General features: G+C 39.7%; 1 protein-coding gene across 4 annotated transcripts in view; it reads right to left on the bottom strand.

The window, feature by feature from the left end:
* Nucleotides 1-21,664: 21,664 nt before the first annotated feature.
* The window catches only part of LOC147418023 (uncharacterized), a 65,545-nt gene continuing 63,449 nt past the window's right edge, over nucleotides 21,665-23,760 (bottom strand). For 3 of the 4 annotated variants that reach the window (XM_086506544.1, XM_086506543.1, XM_086506545.1), the window contains one exon: nucleotides 21,665-23,158. In XM_086506544.1, coding sequence (XP_086362670.1) covers nucleotides 22,060-23,158 — 1,099 coding nt within the window. In that variant the 3' untranslated portion in view covers nucleotides 21,665-22,059. The remainder of the gene's footprint in view (nucleotides 23,159-23,760) is intronic. The other variant, XR_015187237.1, reaches the window with a different exon arrangement.

Genomic DNA, 23,760 nt, shown 5'->3' with positions numbered 1-23,760 from the left:
TACATCTACTAGAATGAGGAACAGACTGAAGTACTGAGAATGATGTTCAGATTCATATTTAAATTCAGACTCAGAGAGAATGAGTACAAAGTATGTATGATTGGAGTACACTGGACTGCTGTATTTAGGATTACAGATAAAGATGTTGGAGCTCAAGAACAGCTCGGGAACTAAGGATTATGAATCAAAAGCTAAGCAAAAGTATAGCCGACAAATGCCAACCCGATTACAATGTAATGGGTCCTATTTATATGCCTTGGGAATTACTGTGATAACTGTCGTGGTAATTAGTGACTGATCCACTGTTCGTCTCACAGGAGCTGGTTCCCACCCAGTGAGACTGTCTCAGCCATCTATAATAATAGCTAAGCAAACCCTACTATATGATTTAATTATAGATAGAGTCTACTTGGAGGTAAGAGTATTATCTCATACAAGAAAGAGGTAAGAGTATCATCTCATATACAAGCAAGAGGTTTTCTATTACATCTCTTGTCCACTTGGAAGTAAGAACAAAGGTTCAAAATAACCAAGAGAAATCCCTATGACAAGCCAATCTTAGAAGTAAGAGCAAGTGCTTAAACAACCAAGAGAGCACATACTGCATTGTTGTAATGAAAACATTTTTAGAGGGTTAACTAACTTTTCCCCCTAATGCATCAAGGTTTGAAAACTTACTATTCTAGCATATAACACCCTAAACCTCTATGATGTATTAACATATGACCCTAAAGCATGACCCAAATGCTTTACAAAAAGGCAGAGTGTTGTCCATGCCACTCATGACCTGAGTGCTTAAATCATTACAAAAGTCACAACATTGTCCATGCCACTCATGATATTTCTATCGGCTAAGCTTAAGGCCTAATACTCGATGTGCCTATGCACATATACACCAATAATAGAAGAGCTACATTGTTTTTTATGGTAGCTTTATTCAAACCATGATAGTCTATAGACATATGCATAGAAAAATCCTTCTTCTTCACCAAGAGCAATGGCGATGACCATGGAAAAGAATTGATTCGAATAAAACCCTTACTAAGATAATCATCAAGTTGATTTTTTGATTCCTTAGCTTCTGATGTAATGATATTTGCCCATGGAAATTGATCCTAGAGGTCATTTTTTGAAAATCCCTAGGTATGAAAGCCGATTAATAGTAGGACACGGAAACATCTTTTGTACATTGAAGCAATGAGGTGAGTAGATCTATTATGTAATCAATATATCTTGTAATCTAGTAATCCAAATCAAGCTCCATCAAGTTCATAATGTTTCTCTTCTCTTGATTTATCTCTTGGGTATAATTGCTATTAGGTAATGAAGAATGAAGTCAATGATGGAAAAGACTTATTCTGCTATATTAAGGATGTACTCAAGTCTAAATGATAGTCTTTTGTTATGAGACTTATCCTAAGCCTTTGGAGAAATTCTTAGATTGTTTCTATGCATCATTTGATGACCTATATACCTATACTAGAGGATTGTGATTTGTGTTACCTATAGAATTAGGTTCTAATGGTCCAAGTTTGTTTTGATAGCTTTAGCCCATCATCTTCTTGAGCTTTGAAGCATTCCAAGCTCATATGACTAAGAAAACGTAAGGTGAATAGTTGGTCTCAAAATTGGCCATATGTTTGACTAATTGTTGATTGTTGATTCATGATAGGTATGTTATAGATGTTCGTCATGGAAAACCACTAATGTTGGGGCTATTACAAAAAAATCAATTTTATGATGGTCGAGTGACTTTGTAATGGTACTTGTGTTCATCTACATTTTAGAAAAACCATTCCATTATCACTAGCACAATAGTGGTTCAATGGAGTTTTGTCACTTGATAGAGTCTAGGAGTCGAGGACTAGCTAGATCTCTCATTTGATAGCAAAGAGTGCTTGTGATAGCTAAAAGTTAATTTAAAGCATTTTGAATTGCCAAGTTGCTCATTTTTTAAGAGTGTTGTTCCATTCCACCACCATTGGTTGTAAATTCTAGTCTTGTTCATTTTTAGTGCAGTAGCTCATTTCAATTTAATAGGATAAGGGTAAGTAGGTCAAGACACCATCCAATTGAGATGCAAAAGTCAATAAAATTGGGTCAAAGACCATATTTTGAGCAAAAGGACCATAAACTCTAAAATTGGGAAAACGTGTTAGAACACAAGGAAAAGTGGATGTTAGCAGCAAACAAACGAAGAAACCTTATTTTGAGCTCATTATTTGTAACTCTATTAATTTTTTATATAAAAACCCGTCATGCCCAAAGTTTTGATTTTGTTTATTTTTACTAGATTGTAAAGTTGGTAGTTGGGGCTACGAACTTCCAACTTGTAATTACCCATATGTAATCTCCAACCCCTTTCTACCTAGATTTGAGTCTGTTTGATATTTTTACAACCCTAGCTAAGATATAAAAGACAATTTTTGTAAAAAATTATTATGAAGTTTTTTGATAATAAGCATGTTGTTTGCTTCAACGTGTTCGTAGGTGAACACTCTACTTCAACATGTTCACATGTGAAGGCTCTATGAAACATTGTAAGTTTTTTGTGATGATTCCATGAGTTTGTTGTAGCTAAACCTCTTCTTAATCTATTCATAACTCAAGATTAAGCATCTAAATTGTATTTTAAGCATAGGAGAGGTATTAAGACAACATTGCTAAGCTATTGAGTGCATTTGTAGCCAAAACATGCAGGTCAAAATAACCCTATAGATAATAAGCCTTTTTTTGGAAAGTGATTGAAACATGGATTTGAGACCCTAATCACATGTTTTTAGGATCTATATACCTGACCTACAAGTTTGGTGATGACTGGACTTCATTTTCTTGGTGAATCATCAAGGTTTGCTTGCACATGTTAAGACTAGTTTTTGTTGTCTGACATACAGTAGAGGGTTGCATTGAGTAGATAGAGTTGAGTGTGTTTTTAAAAAATTGACAATCTCTTGTAGCATTGAGTAGATAGGAATTGAGGGTTGTTTTTAAGAGATTGACAACCTGCATGCACTAATCGTGTTGACTCCATCCTACGGTATGACATTTATAAATGTTGTTCTCACTATCTCTACAATAAGATAGAGTGAGGATTGGCAACCCCCGAATTTACATTTGGCGCCAATCTTGGGGATGAGGTGACTTTAACTAGAGAAAACCTCAGCGTTGATATATCATTGTCCAACACTTCCTCTAGGTTCACCTAGAGAAAAATGCCATCTTTTAGAAACTGCATAGTTGAGGAGCGTCGTCTTTAGCTATGTAAGGTGTCCTTGGATTATCATAGACCTTTAGGCAAGACTAGGTTGTTATCAAGTTGTTGAGGAGCTAGGCTATGTCGGAGTTTGAAAATCGATACTCTTTTCATGATTATTAAAAAAAAAGAAAAACTAGTGTTTATAGACACTTTCCACTATCTTCTTGTTGTTTTGACTGGAGTAGGTTAAGTAGATATCACGGTAGATTTTTGACTTATCTCATCTTTCAAATTGTCATCAATGGGTTGCTCCATGAAATTTCAGAGTTTTTAGGTTTTGGACTCCTAAGGTGAGCTTGAAAGGCCACCAAATAGCCACACTGTTTGTTACTTGAAATTGAGTGTTTAGAAATAGAAGGTTGTAGACTGCTCCGTTGGCTATTTTTGCAAGTTGAGACTAAAATTTCTAACCAAAAATTATTGTATACACTTGTGACTAATAGATTGTCTTGGAGATTGTTTGATTTTACAAGACTGGTTGAGATCAAGCTTGAGCTAAGAGGTAGTTCAAAAAAGGATAATTACAAAAAATTGAAATGGATTGGTAGTGTTTCTATCGGCCAGGTTTTTAGTTTCATTGAGTATTATTGGTCTTTATGTATCTTAGGTCAGTCCGTGTACTAGCAAATCAGGGTTTTAATCAAGAAACAAAGAGCAAAGTGTCCACTGAGTAGAGTGTAAACCAAGGGGGCCCTTAGAGACCATAGTTGAAGAAGTGCCAATAGATACCTACTTCAACTTTATTTTAGAAATATCTTCCTTTTCCACTCATTTGGGTTCTAGGACCTCCTTGAAATTCAAGCATATATTGACCTTTTACAAGGCCAACAAGTATGGAGCTCATGTTTATCTATAGACTGCAAAGCTTTTGTAGGACACCTGTTTAGTGCATAAGTAGCACACATGATGGCCTCAAGACAAAAAGAATGCGACAATGCTAGATCCTAATGAGGAGTACGTGGTTAGAGTCGATGACCATACTGTTGAATTTGAAGAGGAGTTTAGAGCCAACAAGGAGGTAACCTTCTATATAGACCAAAATGGAATGCACTACATAAAGATTGTGAATCCTAATACTATGGACAAATGGGGACTCGAAGTCGATACACTAATCCTAGACATGGTCACCACCAACAACAAAGAGGGACCATCAATGTTAGAGTTAGAAGGGTATGATGGGGTTAATGTCAAACCTCTAAAGCATAAACATAATGATAACCCAAGACTAGAAGTCTATTGTTGGGAGGACAAAATGTGATAGATTTGCTGTTGATAGTTCATGATAAACTATGTCATTTGACACCCTTGAACATAATGTATATCTTCAAAATTAGGGAGAAAGTGTTCGGGCGAAGGCTCATGTGCCTACCCAAAGTCCGACCACTCACTATGTCCGGCCACCCACACGTATACTCATACCTTATTCTTTATATGCCATATGAATAAGGGGCTCACTCACTCTATCCCCATAGAGTGAAGCTCCGCCCATATTGTGTGTGCATCTCTTCCCTTCCCCGCTCTCTCACACACTCTTCTCACTCCCATACTGTTAGTACCAAAACTACAAGTGGTATCAAAGCGTTGGTTTTGCAATGGGTGTCGTGCTACAAAGAAGTGATCTTTTGGCTATGGTGCACTTTCTTTCTATGGGACCTTGAATTTGGTGAGCAACCACCAGATCTATGATCACAGAAGCTTGAGGGACATTCCCAAGCTTGAGAGGAGAGTGTATTGCAAGTATGTATGCTTTTTTTGCAGTCATATAGTGTTTCTTGTAGAACTCTTGCATGTCGAATGCAATTTATACAAGGTCAGGGTGTAGCCTCGCATTTTGGCACGCTTTAGACGTGATGGTGATGTCCATGTAGATGGATTTTGACCTCTAAAATTTTTGCAATAGTAGCCCACAATTTTTGTATTGCGGGAGTTTTGCTCTGTCCATTTTTGTTACCAGATTTTGTTTGTTGTGCGTCATGGATTCAGCACATGATTTTCTCTTGGGTGTGAGAGTGGTATTGGAATCAAGTTTTCTCTTAGGTGGGGGATATGATGCATATTGAATGTGGACATGCTCACATTTATACTCATATGTGGATCTCTTCATGAACATTTGGATGACACAATTTGCATAGATTTTGTGCATGTTTGAGTGCAGTTTGATGCACATTTTATTGCTCATGATTTTGAGTGGGCAGCTATTGTTGGTTATTTGCATTTGATACCCATTTTATTGCCTAAACTCTAGAAAATTTTTCCCACTAGTTCTTTGATGCAATCCAGGTACTGATTGCAAGTTGCACTCACCGCTTTCATACGATATTCTTTGCAAGTGGGAGATTAGTGCATGTATGCCTTGATATGCACTGGGTGAGCTTGGCGATTAGCTCATAGATTTGTAGTGTCTTGTGTAGCAGGTACAACTCATGTATTGACATTGTGGGAGCTTCACTCTCATTGATTTCGATCGAGGGATTTACATATTGTTTGCCATTGTGTTTGACATTGTGCCATAATGTTTTGGCATTGTTTTGGCTTGTGCTTATGCGGGTGGTGCACTCTCATTGTGTATGGTCACGATTTATGCATGATTGGTTCTTGGTTTTAGTAGAGAGTTATGCGCTTTATGCAATATTTGCCATAATGTTGGAGGCAGGTGTTTGATCGGCTGGTTTTTTTTGCACTGTATTAAGCGGTTATGCTCTTGTGGACAGTGCATTTACACTCTGTGTGGGATGATTTATAGACTCATTTTACACTCAATTATGCATCTTGCAGTTACAATTTGTCATTGGATACACAAATTGATGTATCAAGCACATCTTAGAGGTGCAGAAATGTGGTTTGTTGGCATTGTTACAGACCAGGGCACATGAGGAGATGTTGTTTTAGACGTTGGAGATAGCGAAGGAGCATTCCGTTGGTTGTTTCTACAAGTGTGGTAGACACTCTTACTTCCGCAGCTTCACCTAGACATGCATGGACTTTGTCTCATGATTGGCAATTGGACAACAATGCTTTATGCCATGCTACTCCTCGCAGGGAGTGGTTTAATACATTTTTAGCTCTAAGACAAGATGGTGTTCATGGTATGGGTGAAATTCATTTGCACGTCACCAGTGGAAGTATGCTTGTGCTCCATGATGTTCAGTATGTGCCTGATGCTCGTAGGAGTGTGATCTCCATCTCACAGCTCAGAGATAATGGGTGTCATGTTCAATTGATTAATGAATGCTACTTGATGAGGAGAGGTTTTCTTGTGATAGCACGAGGCCATTGTGGTGCTCGTTCAACTCTTCTCTATGTTCTTGGTGTTAGAGACGTCATATTCTCTGTGAGTCCATTGCCATGCAGACATTTGTAGTTTAGGCAAGTACACTTTACTGATGAGCAGCGTGACACTTTGATAGTTGTGCATGCAGGTTCTAAGGACATACATGTAGATTAGAGTAGCTCTTTGAGTGCATGACTTGAGAAATCGTCGGTGGTGGTGATAGATTTTGATGCTTTGCTAGTCAGGGGAGTACAGCAATGAGTCACATTCCATGTGTAGTGACCTCTGCCAATCTATCCACATTAGGTATCTCAACCTTCAATGCATCACCACCAGAACTAGTCATGCATGGACGTGTCAATCCTTACACTAGGGTAGTTGTCAATCCCTCATCATCCATAGGGATTGTATCCACATGTCCTAGCATCTCCATATCAGCCTCTAGCATGGGCATGTCAAAGAAATCCATATCACCTATCTCCACGGTAGGAGGCATCTCTGTCCTGAGAGGATCAATCTACTATGTCTTGCTAGAGCATGGTCGCTCTAACTCTGCATCTACAAAAATTCTGTGAATAGCACTCTAAATCTCATCCACTAAAGATATGTGTCTAGTATCTCCTTGATGAGTACATGTCTGCAAAGTTGTTGAAACTGCACCGTCTCACACACGTTGATGCGATTGGCATAGATATGATGGCAAAGATTATGCATTTGCTATCAGCCTTCAAGACACTCATGTATGACCTTTTGAGGTTGAGACCCAAGATATCAATTGCAGTGGGAGCATTTGTAGTTTGCATTATTATTCGTTCGATGATTGACACTAGTATAATATATTGTGGAGCATTGCAAGTTAGCATCGAATACTTGCAAGACTTGCGTGCAGGCTCTAGTAGTGTTGCACACACTTCTTTGATCCTAGAGCAGATACAACTACATGCACATCTACGGAGTGATCCAATGGGTGTAGGTTGAGAGAGTCTCTCATATATATCTCTTTGTGCACACTAGTAGTTTGGCTAGTAATATCCACTTATCAGCACAGTTGCCTTTAGCGGGAGATTGTTGGGGTAAAGGCTCATGTGCCTTCGTGGAGTTCGTCCACTCACCATGTCCGGCCACTTACACATGTACTCATGCCTTATTCTTTATATACTTATCAATAAGGGGCTCACTCACTCTATTCCCATAAAGTGAGCTCCACCCATCATCTCTTCCCTTCCCCACTCTCTCATGCACTCTTCTTGCTCCCACATCGTCGGCACCAATCCTATAGAAAGGAGTAGCAAACCCTTTTGTACACCTCTTTAGGGATATTTAAAACAATAACTTTGTTATGATTACCTTGAGAGAGGTCAAACATACCAAAATCATGGCTACTTGATTAGGAAAATGATCATGGACATGGGGCTTGAAATAGATCAAAAAATTGGGCAGATAGAAAGATATTTTGGTAGCTTGGACATTTGAGGGGTTCACCTTTCAATACCCTCCTATATAACGTGCATTCGTAGGGTATTAAAAAAACCCTCTTTTAACATGTTTGAATGAATAAAATGACCCCTTGTTTTAGGAAAATTTTTCAAAACTGAATATAAAAACCCCTTATTTTAATGTATCTCTGTTAAATTGCCTAAATTTTTTGCATTGCAAAACCCCTCCTTTTGAACTCACATTATACATTAACATGATTACACAGTGCACCCCCCGAGCATGGACAAACAGCAGTTGCAATGCTACCTAGGGAATCCACCTCAATGATAAGAATTCGGTGAGAGGAGTAGAAACCATCGCAAAGTGAGGAAGATTGGGTAACATGAGAGCCAGAAGAGGGCCAAATGAGTCACCGCTGCCAAGCAATTAGTTTGAAGGCTTAGATGGAGGACCATCGGCTAGGAGAGCGGGTGCCCACTAGCATAATCAAAGGGCCACACCAGTTGACTTTAAAAAATGGGTCAAAAAATACAGTGGATTTGGAGATCCATATGACCACTTAGCAAGCTTCAGGTAAGTGCTAAGAGCAAAGAGAATTTTTGACTTTCATACTTAGTTCGAGGGTTTTGGAATGACCTGGAAGTTAAATCTTTGACTTGATTTCAAACCATACCTCTTGGATCCATTACAGACTTACCAACATTGGCTAAAGTATTTGTTGCTTCTTGTTTGAAGATGGGAATCAAGATTGTAAGGTAGCACAAATCTATAGCTTTAAACAAAAATATAGAGAGTCGATGAGAGACTATGTGAGTAGAATGAGGCAATATACATCCATCAAAGTTGGAAAATCCAACTGAGGAGAGTTTTGTCTCATTGTTACTTGAAGGTCTACTCAACAAGGAGTTGCATGATATACAAGAACACACTACCTTGGAAGAAGCATGCATCCTGGATGCGATAGACTTGGGGGATAACTGCGAGATTTTTAGCGAAGAAAGCATTGTGAAAGATACATAGAATAAGCAAAATACATCTAATGTACCGCCACAAGTAGAACCCACTATGGCAGCTCCTCTCAATGCCATATAGATGATATGCTCAAACAAATGAATGACATGATGAGAAATATGCAAAGAATGCTAGTGAGAGGACCAAGACAAGGTTTGCCACAAGGGCAACCCAAGGGACCAACAAGACCATCTAAACGGTGTGCTATTTAAGGAAAATGGACAAACCATGAGACTAATGAGGACCATGGGCAAGATAAAGGAATTAGAATCCAGGAATAGTCATCCAAAAAATGAAGTAGTGGCCCCTATTTATAGACTCTCGACTAGACTCTAGCCCACTATGCAATGTACTAGTTACTATGTTAACTGTCTCTAGAAATTACCAAGTCCACAGCCGCCACAACTAAGAAAACATTCCCACCATCTACATTCCCTAAACTTCCCTACCTAAAAGTGGAGGCGATGGATTCTACCATCTTGCACGCTTTGGAGGACCAAATAATCTATCAATGAACTCAAGAAATGGCTTTCCAATGTTTTGTTTGGGATGTGAGCTTAGTTTTTATCATGAGAGGTAGGCTTGTTCACAAAGGCTATTTGAACTTGATGGTTTAATTTTTTATTTTCACCAACTACTTTGTTTTGGTCACATTTCACATTGAAGCTTCACATCCATTGATATCATTGACAAAGCATGCCACATTTTGAATTATATTGATAGAGCCCCAGGAATGGCTAGGTTGCAAGTGTCTTTTGTTTCTACTTTAATTGAAATAAGTCTTGGATTGATATGTTGTATATATTTAATAGTGCTGCCTCAAGGCTTGAAGCTTGCATAGACAATTGAGCATTTTCCACCTATTCTAAAGATCACGGGAAATATGGAACTCCTAAACATCAAGGTATAGTTTTCTAATATTTTAGAGTGAAGTGAGGTAATGCCTTTTCATTTTCCACCTCTTTGTGCAACCCCCTTGTAGTTGGAGTCCTTCTCATGTGGATGGAGAGTTATAACAAATGATAAAGTAATCGAAACAAGGAGATTAGGATAATTTATTTGTCAGTTGAAATCTTGCACACACACATTGAAATACTTGTTGAAAGCTAACAAAGTATTGGTTATTGTCTTGGCTAGATCAACAAGGATTGTTAACCCAAAAACCATGCTTGGTGGGTTAGGGCAAAGATTTTCAACTATACGCTTAGTGTGTAGAAGCCACCAGAGACAGGAACATCATAGCCAAAAGTTGGAAAAAGACCCCAAGGAAGAGGTCAAGTACCACGAATGGGGCCAAGTTGCACCCTCCAAAAAAACCAAAGTCAAAGGCAAGCACCAAAGGGAGAGTAGACGGGTAGATCAAGGTAGCAAAGAAGGAGAAGGAGCATGTGGAAAGTGTCCAAGAAGAACAAAAACATAGGCTAAGGAGGAACAAGAGACTGAGGAGGAGAAGAAGAAGGAGCCAAAGGCTAAGGTGGAAGAGGCTAAGGAGGCAAAGGAGCAAAAGAAGAAGGAGCCACCCACCCCATGGAAGAACTCAAGGAGGGCACATGTAGCATTAGAAAACACCAAGAGCCCCACACATTTTGGAAAGCATGCCCTTTTGTAAACGAACATTTTGTATAGCTATACCTCTTGTAAAGTTAAACATTTTGATCATAAATCAAGGAAAGAGAGGAAGTACATGTTATTTAAGAGAGGGATTCCACTGCAACATTAGTACAAGTGTTATAATCTCATTCCTCTAGCTCTCATGTAACTACTGATAGAATCTTTCAATTTTATTGACAATTGTAATAGTTCTTGGGTCTAGCTTTGCATGTTCAATCCAATTCATTTTTCTAACCTTCATGTAACTCCTAATACAATCTTTCAGTTTCATTACCAATTGTAACAATCCTTGGGTCTAACTTTGCACGTTCAGTCCAATTGTGTTGAAAGTAATATCTCAAACCCTAAAGCATAATCCATGTCATCTTCTAGCCCTATACTTCAAGGGCATAAATATTTGGCCAACCATGGTGGGAGTTTCTTCAGGTAAGATGAAATCATGAAAACTAGCTTTGCCTCCTGTTCTTCCTCTTTTTTCTCCTCTACTACTTCTTCCTCCTCTTCTTCTATGGTCTTTTTTTTGCTCATGATTTTTTCCCTCTTTCTTCTTCTACTTCTTGCTCACATGACATGAGGACGACGGGCTATCATCCTTGGCCATATATTATCCCTATTGCTCATTCACAAGCGTGATTGTGTGACTGTGGGACCCCGATTGATCTATTTATAGTTTCATGTAGCAAGGGAAATCTTTTGAGTAGTGGTCCACAAGAATCAAACACATAGGTAGCTTCAATTTTTTAACAAAATTGAATGCATGAAAAAACCAAATATACAAGACATTGAAATATCTTTCACATCATCCAACCACATAAAGCCTCACAAAAATTGAAATCAATGAGATGATCCATTTGCACCAAATAAGTAACTTTCATTCATATCAAGATATTTAGTATAGAATACCAGTTAAAGGCAAAAATGGGTACAACATGTCTCATGTAGGCAACAGAGTGTGATCTAACTTGGGAATAGGCACCAACTCGAGATTAGATGTGCAATCCCCTCTTGCACGTCCTTGCAAAATACTTTTTCCATTTCTTCTTGGGACTACAAGCCATAAGAACAATAACAAAATGTAGTACTCATAAGCAAAAACTGGTAAAAACAAAAAATCATTATCCACATACCTTCTTGCCATGTATTGAAAATAACAAGCTACAAATGAATCTCTTCATTTTGTAGATCCTACCTTACTTGCTACAATGCGTACATAGATTTATCTTCAAAATGTCCACATGCTCATTATTCATACACACATCAATGTCTTTGATGGGTTGTTAGCATAATCATCCATGTTTTGATTCAGAGGGATCAATTGACCACCCATGTGATGCCACCAATCGTAAAATAAATGATAAGATGGAGTTCTGAATATGGATAATACATTTACAAGTAATGAAGCTATTTTAGACTTTGCAAATGACTTCATTCAATATTTTCTCACCCCAACCTTCTTCCACAAATTCTAGAATGTCTTTTGTGCTTAAACACTTAATTGTTATCATGGTTTTAGACACCAACATCTACCTTGGCAAAAAATACACAAAGCCAATGATTGATATAAATATTGATACTCTACTCTTCTTGCTTGCAAAGTTAAGGTTCAAATATTTTTGAATTTCATAAAAAATCTTACACCTAGAGCTTTCACTTGGGCAAGCACACCCACCACATCAATGCCTTGTCATCACATCACCTTTGTTTGTTGGTTACCCGCTACATAATTTCAATCGACATGCATCTACTCCTTGCACCCTCGTTCCCATTGAATCCCCCTCCTCTTGACCTCCCTCTAGCCTTGTCCTCTCCATCCTTGTAAGCTTTGGTGCATGAGTAGAAACTTCTATAAAACAAAGATTGATAATTTTTATTCTTATTTTTTAAAACAAAAAGGAGGAATTTGATTTTAGTGTTACTAAAATCTTGTTCCCACCAAGGTCTTTTTGCTCCAAGCCCCTATTCTCGCATATTGCATTTTGTGAGCTTTGATTATCCAACGCACTTGACCATAAGAATTTATTCCCAAAGCGAGGTCCTCCAAATTTCAAAACCATAGTGTGTGAAGTTGTTTATCTCCAGGGGCTTAAGATATCTCTCTTAGTTTAAATATATGGGTCAAACCAAGCATCAACACAATCCACAAGATCTTAAATTGAAAGCGTGTGCTTTCCATTTGTAAAATAATTTATAACCCATTCAAATTATTCATGCCAAATCTATCATGCAAGGTGATATCATTTTGTAATTTTGAAAATTAGACAACACCTTAAAAATTCGGGGAAGAAGACCTTTCTCTCACTCACAAGGGTTTGCACTATCATGGGAGGTGAGAAAAGAACTAACAAATTTAATGGCCAAGGGTTTCACACTTGGTAGGTAAAAACCAAAGGTTATTTTATGTGCAAATAGTTGTTGTCAATTGTAAAAACACTCACTAAAGGTGGAAGAGTAGAAAGGAGACACATCCTAGCACAATTTGTAAGGTGAGTAATCTGTCGACGCTCTGGGCATTTCACTCGTTGATAATTTTGTGCATTATATTTACAAGTGCACCACTCTACACGAGGCATGGACCACCTTAGAGCAACACTTTGGCATTGTTGCTAAAGATTCCAAGATTGCATTTTCAAAAAAAACTCTATGGATTAGCCTTGGAGATCGAGTAAGATGTACGTTCTCTCATCAACATGCTCAAAATTATATGCACTCACACAACTAAATTATATTAAAAGTAGTGTAGGCAATGATGACCAAGTTGTTATGCTTGTCAAAGCTGTACCTAATGCAAATTTTGGACAAATTGTCAAGTGCTCAAAGAAACAGACCCTGTCCTTGAAATTGAAAATGTAATGAGCTCTCTTCAAGAGCATGAGAAAAATCTAGTCACAACCTATAGAAGGAACTCTAGTTGTCACATCCAACCACTACAATAGAAACACCACATGCAATTTGAAGTGCACACATTATGGTAGGAGCAATCATAGTTCAAAGGATTTCTATGACATCAACCCCTGTTGCATTTGTGGAAAAGAATAACCATGCTACAAAGTATGCCGGATTCAAAGATAAATCTCTACAAGTAACAATTCACGTCGATCATTTTAAAGATAAAGGGAAAGCCAAAATCAACCTTGTTGTTGGAGACATAGATAATCACGAAAACATTGTTGATGTAGTTTATAACATTGATGACATATTGTGAGGATTACACTCTTTGTCTGTAGGGAGTATTGTGAGTCCCTTTACCTACTTTTTTCTAAGGGGAGGCTTGTGTATTGTGTGCACTTTATCCTCTTTGTCTGTAGGGAGTATTGTGAGTCCCTTTACCTACTTTTTTCTAAGGGGAGGCTTGTGTATTGTGTGCCATAACCCCTGTGTTTTGAGAGGATTGTATGAGTGATGTGCAACAAAACCCATAAGGGGAGGTTTGTTATTTGTGAGATTTGTTACACCTTGTGTATGTAAGAACACTCTCTTCTTATGTGGAAGCCGAATCATACATAGCCCATGTGAAATCCATACGTTTGTCCTATGTGGAAAACCTAGTCAGCAGTCCTAGTTGGCTTGCCTATGATGCTACCCACTATGTGTGCAAGATTCTTAGCTCAAGGCTATAAATTGAGTTTATGTATACACTTCTCAATAAGAAATTAATATAGTAGTTGTGTCTAGTTTATGCCTCTATTGCATTGAGTCATTAGTGTGTAATTAATCTTTTTGTAATCTCTTTACTTATGATTCTATTACGAATGGTGCATTAGCTTATCCACCATATCCAATTTCACCATCATTTATCGTATCTCTATGCACAATATTGAGACCGTAAAAAAGTACCACCATTCGTAGATTGATTGAAGTGCAAGATGAAAGGGGATGGTATTAGAAAAAAGAGTGGCGATTAGTTTGAGTGAGAAAATCTAGGCTTGCTAAAACATGTGAATGAACCTAATGTGCAAGTAATAGATACATATTCTTCAATGCTCCAACTATATAAGTAGTTAGGAGTGCAACTATATAGAAGAATAGTAGTCAACTTGTTGATTGGGAAAATATTAAAGGACTCGAATGGGAAATCATGACTCTTTATATATTGTGTTGTCTTGTTGATCCATGCAAACCTTGGGAAATCATTTTGTATGTTTCTCGAGAAACATGTTGGTTACTGTTTCGGCTTCTTGTATTCTATTTACATGAGAAAACAATCACACTTTTTTGTGAAATTTTGGTTCTAGTCTATCTAATCAATCCCTTGTGCTTGCCTTGAGTACATTAGAATCAATCTAGACATTGAAGGGTCAGGTCTATTGCTAAACAAATGAAAACGGACTCCAATCCTACCATGATGGGATTAAATATGCTTAAGAGTACCCGAGGGTTCTACATTTCCTCATTTGTTGCACTCTATTAGGTCTCCTCAATCTCATAAAAATAAAAATTCTTTCAAAACATATTAAGTGTACAAGTGAAGGGTGTGTTTAGGGAATGAAAAGACAGATGAAGGTGGAAAGTCAAAAGACATATGAATGTGAAAAGTCAAAAGACCTTTTGTGTCCATATAAAGAGGTGTTTCTCTTCTCCTTATTTTCCATTTAACATTTTCTTCTCTTTAAAGTATCCTCTCTCTCTCTCTCTCTCTCTCTCTCTCTCTCTCTCTCTCTCTCTCTCTCTCTCTCTCTCTCTCTCTCTCTAGCTTTTGACACAGTGCCTAGAGCTAGATTGATGCGCGGATTACAGTAGATGGGAGTACCCACAGAGCTCATTTGGGGGGTCATGGCATTATACAGGCCAGTAGTGGGGTAGGTACGCACCTCAGAGGGTCTATCCACCCCGATTCACTCCACTATTGGGGTGAAGCAGGGCTGCCCGCTCTCTCCTACTCTATTTGGTATGTATGTGGATGAGGTTTTTGACTACATTGAGAGAGATGGTGATAGAGGTGCACAGATGGAAGGGACATGGATTCCATTATTGTTATATGCTGATGATATTGTGTTGATCTCCGACTCTCCGGAGGGGATGCAACGTCACTTGGATGCTTTGAATAGGTTTGCTCAGGAAAGTGGTTTGTCTGTCAACCTTGGTAAAACCAAGGTCATGGTATTTAATACCACCCCACAGTGGATCAGGAGGTCAGCACTAGCATTCACATATGGCCAGGCGACTGTGGAGTATACAGATGCGTACACTTACCTTGGAGTAGTTTTTAGTGGGCCAACATTTTCATTGAGGAGGGCAACAGAGACTAGACTGACCAGAGCCCATGCAGCATTGGGTAGATTGGAAAGGATTTGTTCACAGGTTCAGTTTCAGGAGCCTAGGACGAAGCTCTGGCTCTTTGACACTCTAGTGGCTTCTGCATTACTTTATGGATCTGAGATCTAGGGACCTTCATTAGATCATCACGGGAGGACAGGCCGCAATGATGGATGGGGGGACATGGTGAAGCCTCTGGTCTCTATGATCTCACGGCTCATTAGAGCCAAGGCCTCAGTACCACGTGCTATTGTTCGAGCAGAGCTAGCTGCCCCCCCACTAGTGGTTGAGGCGCTCACCAGATCGGTCTCCTTCATACACCGCATGTGGGAACTTCCCAGAGACAGATATGCTCGCCTTGCACTTGAGTCCTCTCGACAGTTAGCCATGCAGGGAGATACAACATGCTGGTATGGGGAGATGACATCATGGTTTTAGGCGCATGGGTTCAGCATAAACAGATTGCCTCCCTTCCAGTACTCACTGGATGCACCCTCTCTGACTCTTACACAGTCCGAGATCACCAGGCTCATCCGCCAGGACTTAACTCAGCTAGACACAAGGAGGACATGGATACAGCTAGCTCCTGGCACGAAGATGGCTTTCTACAGAGAGCATCTCCTCCAGCTTACGGTTGATGGCTTTGTGACGAGGCCGAGATACATGGACACCCACTTGTCTCATGGGATACGATGTGCTATCGGCCAGATACGTACATCTTCACACCAGCTGCGGATCGAGACTGGGGGATACAGCGGAGTACCAGCAGAGGCCAGGACATGCCCCCTATGTGACATCGAGCCTGAGACAGAGTTGCACTACACATGCCACTGCCCCGTCTACTACGAGATACAAGGCCGCTTCCATTGCTTGTTCAAAGAGGGCTTTGGACCATTCTCCAGAGTCATGCAGTACGAGGATCAGAGACGCTTGGGTTTGTTTTTTCTCGAGCTACGCAGACACAGAGAGAGCCTGATGAGAGGAGAGGCTAGCCAGTCCCAGAGATAGATCACAGATTTATTTAGAGCTGCCACTGGACACCCGGAGGAGTTACTACCACAGCAGAGCTCGTCGTCTCACACCAGAGGCACACTGATCGACCGAGCGACTGAGCTTGGAAGATCCAGACGCCCACGACTGCGGAGGATTACACAGCATCGACGGAGGCTGCATCAGAGGATTCGGATCACTTTGGCTCGACATGCACGACACCCGGTCAGACTACTGACCATGGAGGAGATTGATGAGATCCGCCAGCGAGACCGATGTTGGATCTCTTGTGATCTAGCTATCCCAGCTAGCTGTTGTTCACACCTAGTAGTTTAGGATTCCATAGTATTTTATTGTGACATTTGTCATTTCATTTTTTTCATTGTTGTCATCTTGTTACTTTGACTTTGACTTTGTATCAGATCCACCACATTGTAACTTTCTTGTCTCATAGGTCACTTTGGCCTTTTGAAGATGTTAATATAACATTTCATTTCATTTCATTTCTCTCTCTCAGTGTTGTATTCGTCCTTCCCAACTAATACTGTTGCAAATCTACGTGCTTTGTCATTGACTGTTGCTATGTGCTATAGACTAGCGCATCATTTTTTTTGTTTCTGAGGGAATTTTTGAATTAGGAATACCTTTTAATTTTTTTGAAGCCGTTATTAGGAATACCTTTTAATTTGATTGTGTTGCTTTAAACACTTAACTCATCTTTCTCATCAACAACTCCGCTTGAGCATCCTCATGAGCCCTAGAGGTTTTGGTACCCATCCTTACATGCTCAAGCCCCTCCCCTTCAGTCCAATATGAACTATCACACTCATCTGTCGCATCTCTCCTATTCTCCGATATGAGACAAGGCGTGGGGCACCACTTAGGAGTCTTGTCTATGCACTTTATGCCCTAAGCAAGGTCACAAGTCTTATCACACCCTACTTGAGTGCTTATCTATTCATCGCATTAGAGCTTTCTTTCCCCAAATTGGACCCTTCACATTGACTACCTAGAATTGAGCGAGCAGAAGTTAAAGACACACAAAACTATTAAAGTCAAGATGGATGCAGGATGGATCAAGGGGATGCATTACACTTGCTTCATGATGCGTTGATAGACCGCAAAGTGAGCAAGGCTTTTTTACAATGCCAATATATCATGTCTTGGGAGGAATCTAGAGGTTCACACTTCCTACATTACACCACATACGTTTCTCCCAACTACAAACCATCTTCTTGTCCAAACGAGTGAACACCTCACCGCCCACAAACACAACATGCTAGCCCAATCCACCCAGACAACTCAAATGGTGTGCAAGAGAGTAGAAATGGATTAGTCCCATGTAGTATCCTTATAATCCGCAGGTAGCCATTTGACAACTAGTATAGGTTTGATACACCATCGTTATGCAATCAAATAATATGGGTGGCATTGCTTGATCAACAAGCCCCTCCCATGATTCATATTGATCAATCACAAACAAGTGAGCAATGTTATAACTAAGGATATGTGAGAGAACGACCATATGTAACGAGCCCAATTGCACAATCGTCACCTAGATACTTGGTGGGACTAATCGATGGAGTGAAAAAGCGTCAACTTGTATTGGGACACCAACCCCCATTCCTTGGACACAACCAAGTCCCAATAAGATATGCCCAACCAACAAATATTTTAGACAAGCAAGCATTACTACCTATAGCTCCCTATTATGAGGAATCTAGTCAAACTTATAGAGCACCTAGTCAACACCTACTCTAGGGAGAGGGCCCAAGTAAAATTTGGTATGGACCAACTTGCAATACACCAAGCACGATTCAAAACACAAGAAGAATATTTCTTGATTACTTTTGATAGTGGAGGAGTTTAGAACTGACAATACCCCCTAGCCAAAACCAAGCCCTGAAACATAACAAGCCATGTTAGAAAAGTGGAGGAGATCATTGGCAAAGAAAATGTCCTAAAGGAGGTACGATGGAAATTCAGGGATTTTCTTTGGTGTGGGAGAGCTTGTTTGACACTATACTATCCCAAAAAAACTAATAGAAATGCAAGGCTTTGATGAACATGATTGGAGTCATGGCATCAAACGGATCAAAGATTGAGTAGGTATCCCAAGTTAACATTATGATGCAAGCGCAAACAAGGAAACATGAAAAGGAACAATAGAATGAAACGATCTCTAGTCAAACCACATTTAGTAAGATAAATTCTTGGAAGGCTAAAAAGAAGAAATGATAGCTAAACATGAATGAGAACAAGTGGCTATCAGCTGAGCTTTGCAAAAGATGGGGAGCAATTAAGACAATAGAGGGAAGCTAATATCCCCAAGAAAAGTATGACAGATTTTGTAAGTGCAAGTTCGAAAGCATATGAATTAACTCAATACTAATCAAAGTTTGGAACAATGATGCTTACTTTAGGAGAATTTTGGGATCTCGAAAGGGCCATCACCTCCCCTCCAAACTGGGTGTGCTGTAGAATTTTTGTAAACGAGCTTCAAACTTAGCGGACTCTGGTGATCTATTCATCAAGAACTATCCGATGATATAGATTTTACTCGTCAAGAGCTATTTGGTGATATAGGGGTCGGTTTAGGGTTTGGAAGTGGAAAGGGGGTGCATGAAAGATTCTATTTTGACCACTATAAGTCAGCCGTAAATACATGATAACAAGCCATTTCTAATGCTAGAACTAAACTATAATCATTATAGTAAAAACAAATACTCATTATGTGTAAAGGACTATTATATTTTATCTTTGACCTAATATGCTCACTGAACAAGTTTGCAATTGAAAAGACAACTAGCCTTTGAAGAACTACAAGCAAAAGCAAAACACTTTTTAAAATCTTCATACTATAAAAATGCTCCAACATTATACCAAAAATAGATAGTGCACAAGGGAAGTGAATGCCATACAAAAATGTAGTTGGCACAATCCTCCTCCAAAATTTATAAGAAACGAAAGTCCAGTTTGTACTTTCAACAGGCATGCGAATGAAGTCATAACAAACCTAAATTCTATTCGATTGTTGCACAACTTTGTTATTTTTCTTCATGTCAATATCATTGGAGCCTAGGGATGTGTTGCCCTTTGCTACAACCTCTCTAGCCACGTTTGTTGCTAGGTCATGCCATTAGTCCTAGGGTGCTTGGTGGGTTGCCATATGAGTGCACTGGTCTTGCTGGTCGACCTTGCCATGACCCAAGAGTTGGTTGCATGGGCTAATCCCCATGGGGGGTGTTTATTAAGCGGCACCATGGCATCTTTGGTCCTTCCATTCTCATGGAGCTTTGTCTATTCTCACTCTTCATCATCCTTCCTATTAATCTCTGATTTTTTGTCTAGAAACCTGCCAACCATCTGTGCGCCTTGCTTGGCTTTGCGTGATTCCCACAAAGGATATCATGTCTTTGGATATCAAAAGCCAAAACGAAGGCTTTAACCAAGCCATGATTAGTTGCTAACTTCGTGGATCTTGTATTCAAGGCTGCCTTAGTTTCAACCCTTCATAGCGTTTGCATACTCTCTCGATAGGGTTGCGATGAGTCTTTATAGCTATGACTTAAACACACTATACCCAAAAGCAAGAAGAGAAGGGGGCTAATGTCGCTCTTATCTTCACCCAATTTTAAATTTTGTATCTTGAAGCGACTCAAACTTGAGGTTGAGACTTCTTGAGACTAGTCGCTGCAATTTTCAACACCTCAGGCTTCCACCCGAGGAGTTCAGATAAGCTACAGACATTGCTTGAAGCTGCGCCTCTCATCACATGACAACCAACCATGCATGACAGCCATGAACTCCTACGCAGTTGTCGCAACTTGTTTCTTTGACTCAGAACTTGACTGCCATAGATGTAGTTATCTGTGCAAGGGTCATAATTGGAGGTGTGGAGGGCCATCTGACTTGATTCTCGACACATCTTCTTCTTGCTATCATAACGATGTAATTAGGTCGTTTGCAAGCCACTGTCCGTTTTAATCTTGTTCGTCGGTTCTTGGCGTGCTTTCATTATAAGTACACAAGGAAATTTCTGTTCTTATCTCTATTGGTTCTTGACGTGCCTTCATTATCTATCTCTTTAAGTGCCTTCATAATTAAGCATTGTCTAAAACCATGTTAGGCTAACCAAACTAAAACCTTGGTATCAGTCAATCATCAACCACGAAGTAGAAGCCAATACAAATCTTCCAAAAGGGCCCTCTCCACAAAGCCAATACAAATCTTCCTGAAGGTGCTTAGTTCACACCTACCAGCTTAAGATTTCATAGTATTTTTATTTGATCATTTTGTCATTTCATTTTGTTATTCTGACTTTGCATCAGATCCACCACATTGTAATGCTCTGGTCCCATAGGTCATTTTGGCCTTTTGAAGACATTAAAAAAACATTTCATTTCATCTCTCTCTCTCTCTCTCTCTCTCTCTCTCTCTCTCTCTCAAAAGGAAGGCTTGACTCTATATTACAAAAGTATTACGACGACAGACTCGGCCAATCACAATACAGTATAAAGCCAAATTACAAGATTATAACCAATGGTGAAAAAACCCCTCAAGATCTACAGGTCGCACAAAGCTTGGTCAAAACTGAGGGGAAAAACCAAAGGATCATTATAAAGTAGCTGTCGCAGTGTTTTGCTCGCTGAAACCACAGCTTGACACAATCAATAAATGCCAGGTGTAACAAATTATTAAATCACAACTGGCAATATACACGGTCAATTTGTCACCTTGCAATTCATCATCTATATCCATCACCATAAACAGAATATAATGAAGTAGCTAACACACTGTTCGCTCGCTAATACCACAGCTTAACTTAAGGTCAGTAATGAAAATTGTGATAAACTATTTGCCGATATTCCGCCACAACTGGCTATAAACACATCCAAATTCACTGCTTGCAAGTAATCCATTTGTTGTGTCTATATCCATCACCATAATCACAAAATCATCGCGAAGTAGCGGTCGCCGTGTTTTGCTCGCTCCATTACCATAGTAGATAAATAACCGTCTCAACAAATAGTTAGCTGATAGGTAAACTGCAACTGGCAACACACCTAACACTCAACTTCATAGCTTTAAGTCAATTGTCTATATCTGAACATACGACCACTTACCCATTCAATTTTGGCCTGGTCTTTCAAAGCACTCAATCAAAACATTGTGACTCTTAAGAATAACCTGAAAGCACAATAGCCTCTCCAGAAAACTTCAGAAAGCGTCATATTTCCACTATTCCGTCTGTATCCTCTTCAGGACACCCCTCTCCAGAGTCACTGCTAGTAGCAGTTCCCACCTTATCAATACCATTTGCAAGGTCAGATGAATGTCTCTGCCTGTTACTCTTCAACCTCCTTGAATCTCTTTTAACCTCTCCTTTTGTACGGCCAGATTTAGCAATATGAGCCCTGCTGGTCGATGGAGTTGATGGAGTCAATGGATTGGTAACCAAGAGCAATTTCGACATCACATAAGCCACTAAGTCCTCCTTGTGAGCCACAGTAAAATCAAGATGTGCATAATCGAATTCGCTGTAAGAAGCAGTGCCTCCACTGTCTCGAAGAAGCTGATAATGCCGCCTTATATTGGACCTTGGGATCAGCTTATCCTTGCGGCCAGCCACAAAATCCACAGGAATGTCAATCAATCCATAGTGTTTCCCAATATCTAGAGGGTATGGGGTTCTGTATACCTTCCTATTGGCATCCGCAGACCCAAAGTCGAACATCTGAAAACTGTCTGCACGGCGCATCTGTGCCAGATGTACAATAACTCTATATGCAACCGCTGGCATGTCATACACATTGTAATGGGTCAGTCCTAGTGCCTCGACCCAATTTGAACTATCACCTCCTGCAATAACATAACTACAGAGCGTTTGTACAAGCCCTCCAACAGCCGGATAATTTTGAAGGTCTCGTGCCAACTTGTTGAAAAGGCCCCTGAAAATCCACGTCTTGATGTAGAGGCCAGGCATCAATATTGCAGCGATTGGTGCCAAAGCCGGAAACACGATCTGATAGAGGTCAAACAGCAAAGGCGCCTCCTTGTGAAATCCTGCTGCGGAGAGAAGGATAAGGCGAGACAGGCGATGTGGTTTATGTTCGATCAGCCTTGTCACAACATACATGAGCATTCCACCACCACCTAGGCTATGTGCTACCCCACACATTGAATATGGTTGATCAGTGACATAACCAGAGTCTTCAGAGGCGATTAGATTCAAATCATTAAGCTCCTTCATTTTTATCTCATGAATTTTCTCAATCATAGCAGGGATATCTTTCGTGCCATGCTCATTAATAGAATATCGAAAGTATCTGCAAACACAGAGAGAATGATCTGAGTAAATGCTCATCCAAAACTACCAACACACACTTGAGAATAAAATAGTCAACAATGTTGAACTCAAAACTTCAAAGAGGTGGACATATATTTAAATGTAACACAACTCAAGGGAATGCCACTACAGCCAAGTTGACACTAAACAGCAGAAGAATCATAAGATTAGCATGCTGCAATTCTGTAGATAAAAATAAAAATAAAAAATGCACGCTACATGCAAATGCGAATGCAGAAGAGACTTCCAACCGTACCTTCTCAGACCTGTGGCAGCAATTACCGGCTAGGGATCTCTCTTCTTAGGTGATTTGTTGATCATTGATGTGTCAAAAGGGTGATAGATCCTTCCAGTCACAGACTCCATGGCAAAGAACAAACAAGAACCACACAAAGGCTATGTTCCACATGTTGATACTAAGGAATCCCGTCTCCAACTCCTTCCCCATCCGCATACAAGGCTACTAGATCTTGGTACTCAAGATCTGGAGCTTCATGTATCCGATGCCGATCTTCCTTCAAAAACATAGTGATGAAGACAGCAAGGCGCCCAATGCGCAATGGACTAAGGGTGGGAGTAGCT

The sequence above is a fragment of the Adiantum capillus-veneris genome, chromosome 30 (genome assembly GCF_014529385.1).
Source record: "Adiantum capillus-veneris isolate H3 chromosome 30, ASM1452938v2, whole genome shotgun sequence".
In the NCBI taxonomy this organism is placed as follows: Eukaryota; Viridiplantae; Streptophyta; class Polypodiopsida; order Polypodiales; family Pteridaceae; genus Adiantum; species Adiantum capillus-veneris.
This window is presented reverse-complemented; position numbering and strand designations above follow the sequence as displayed.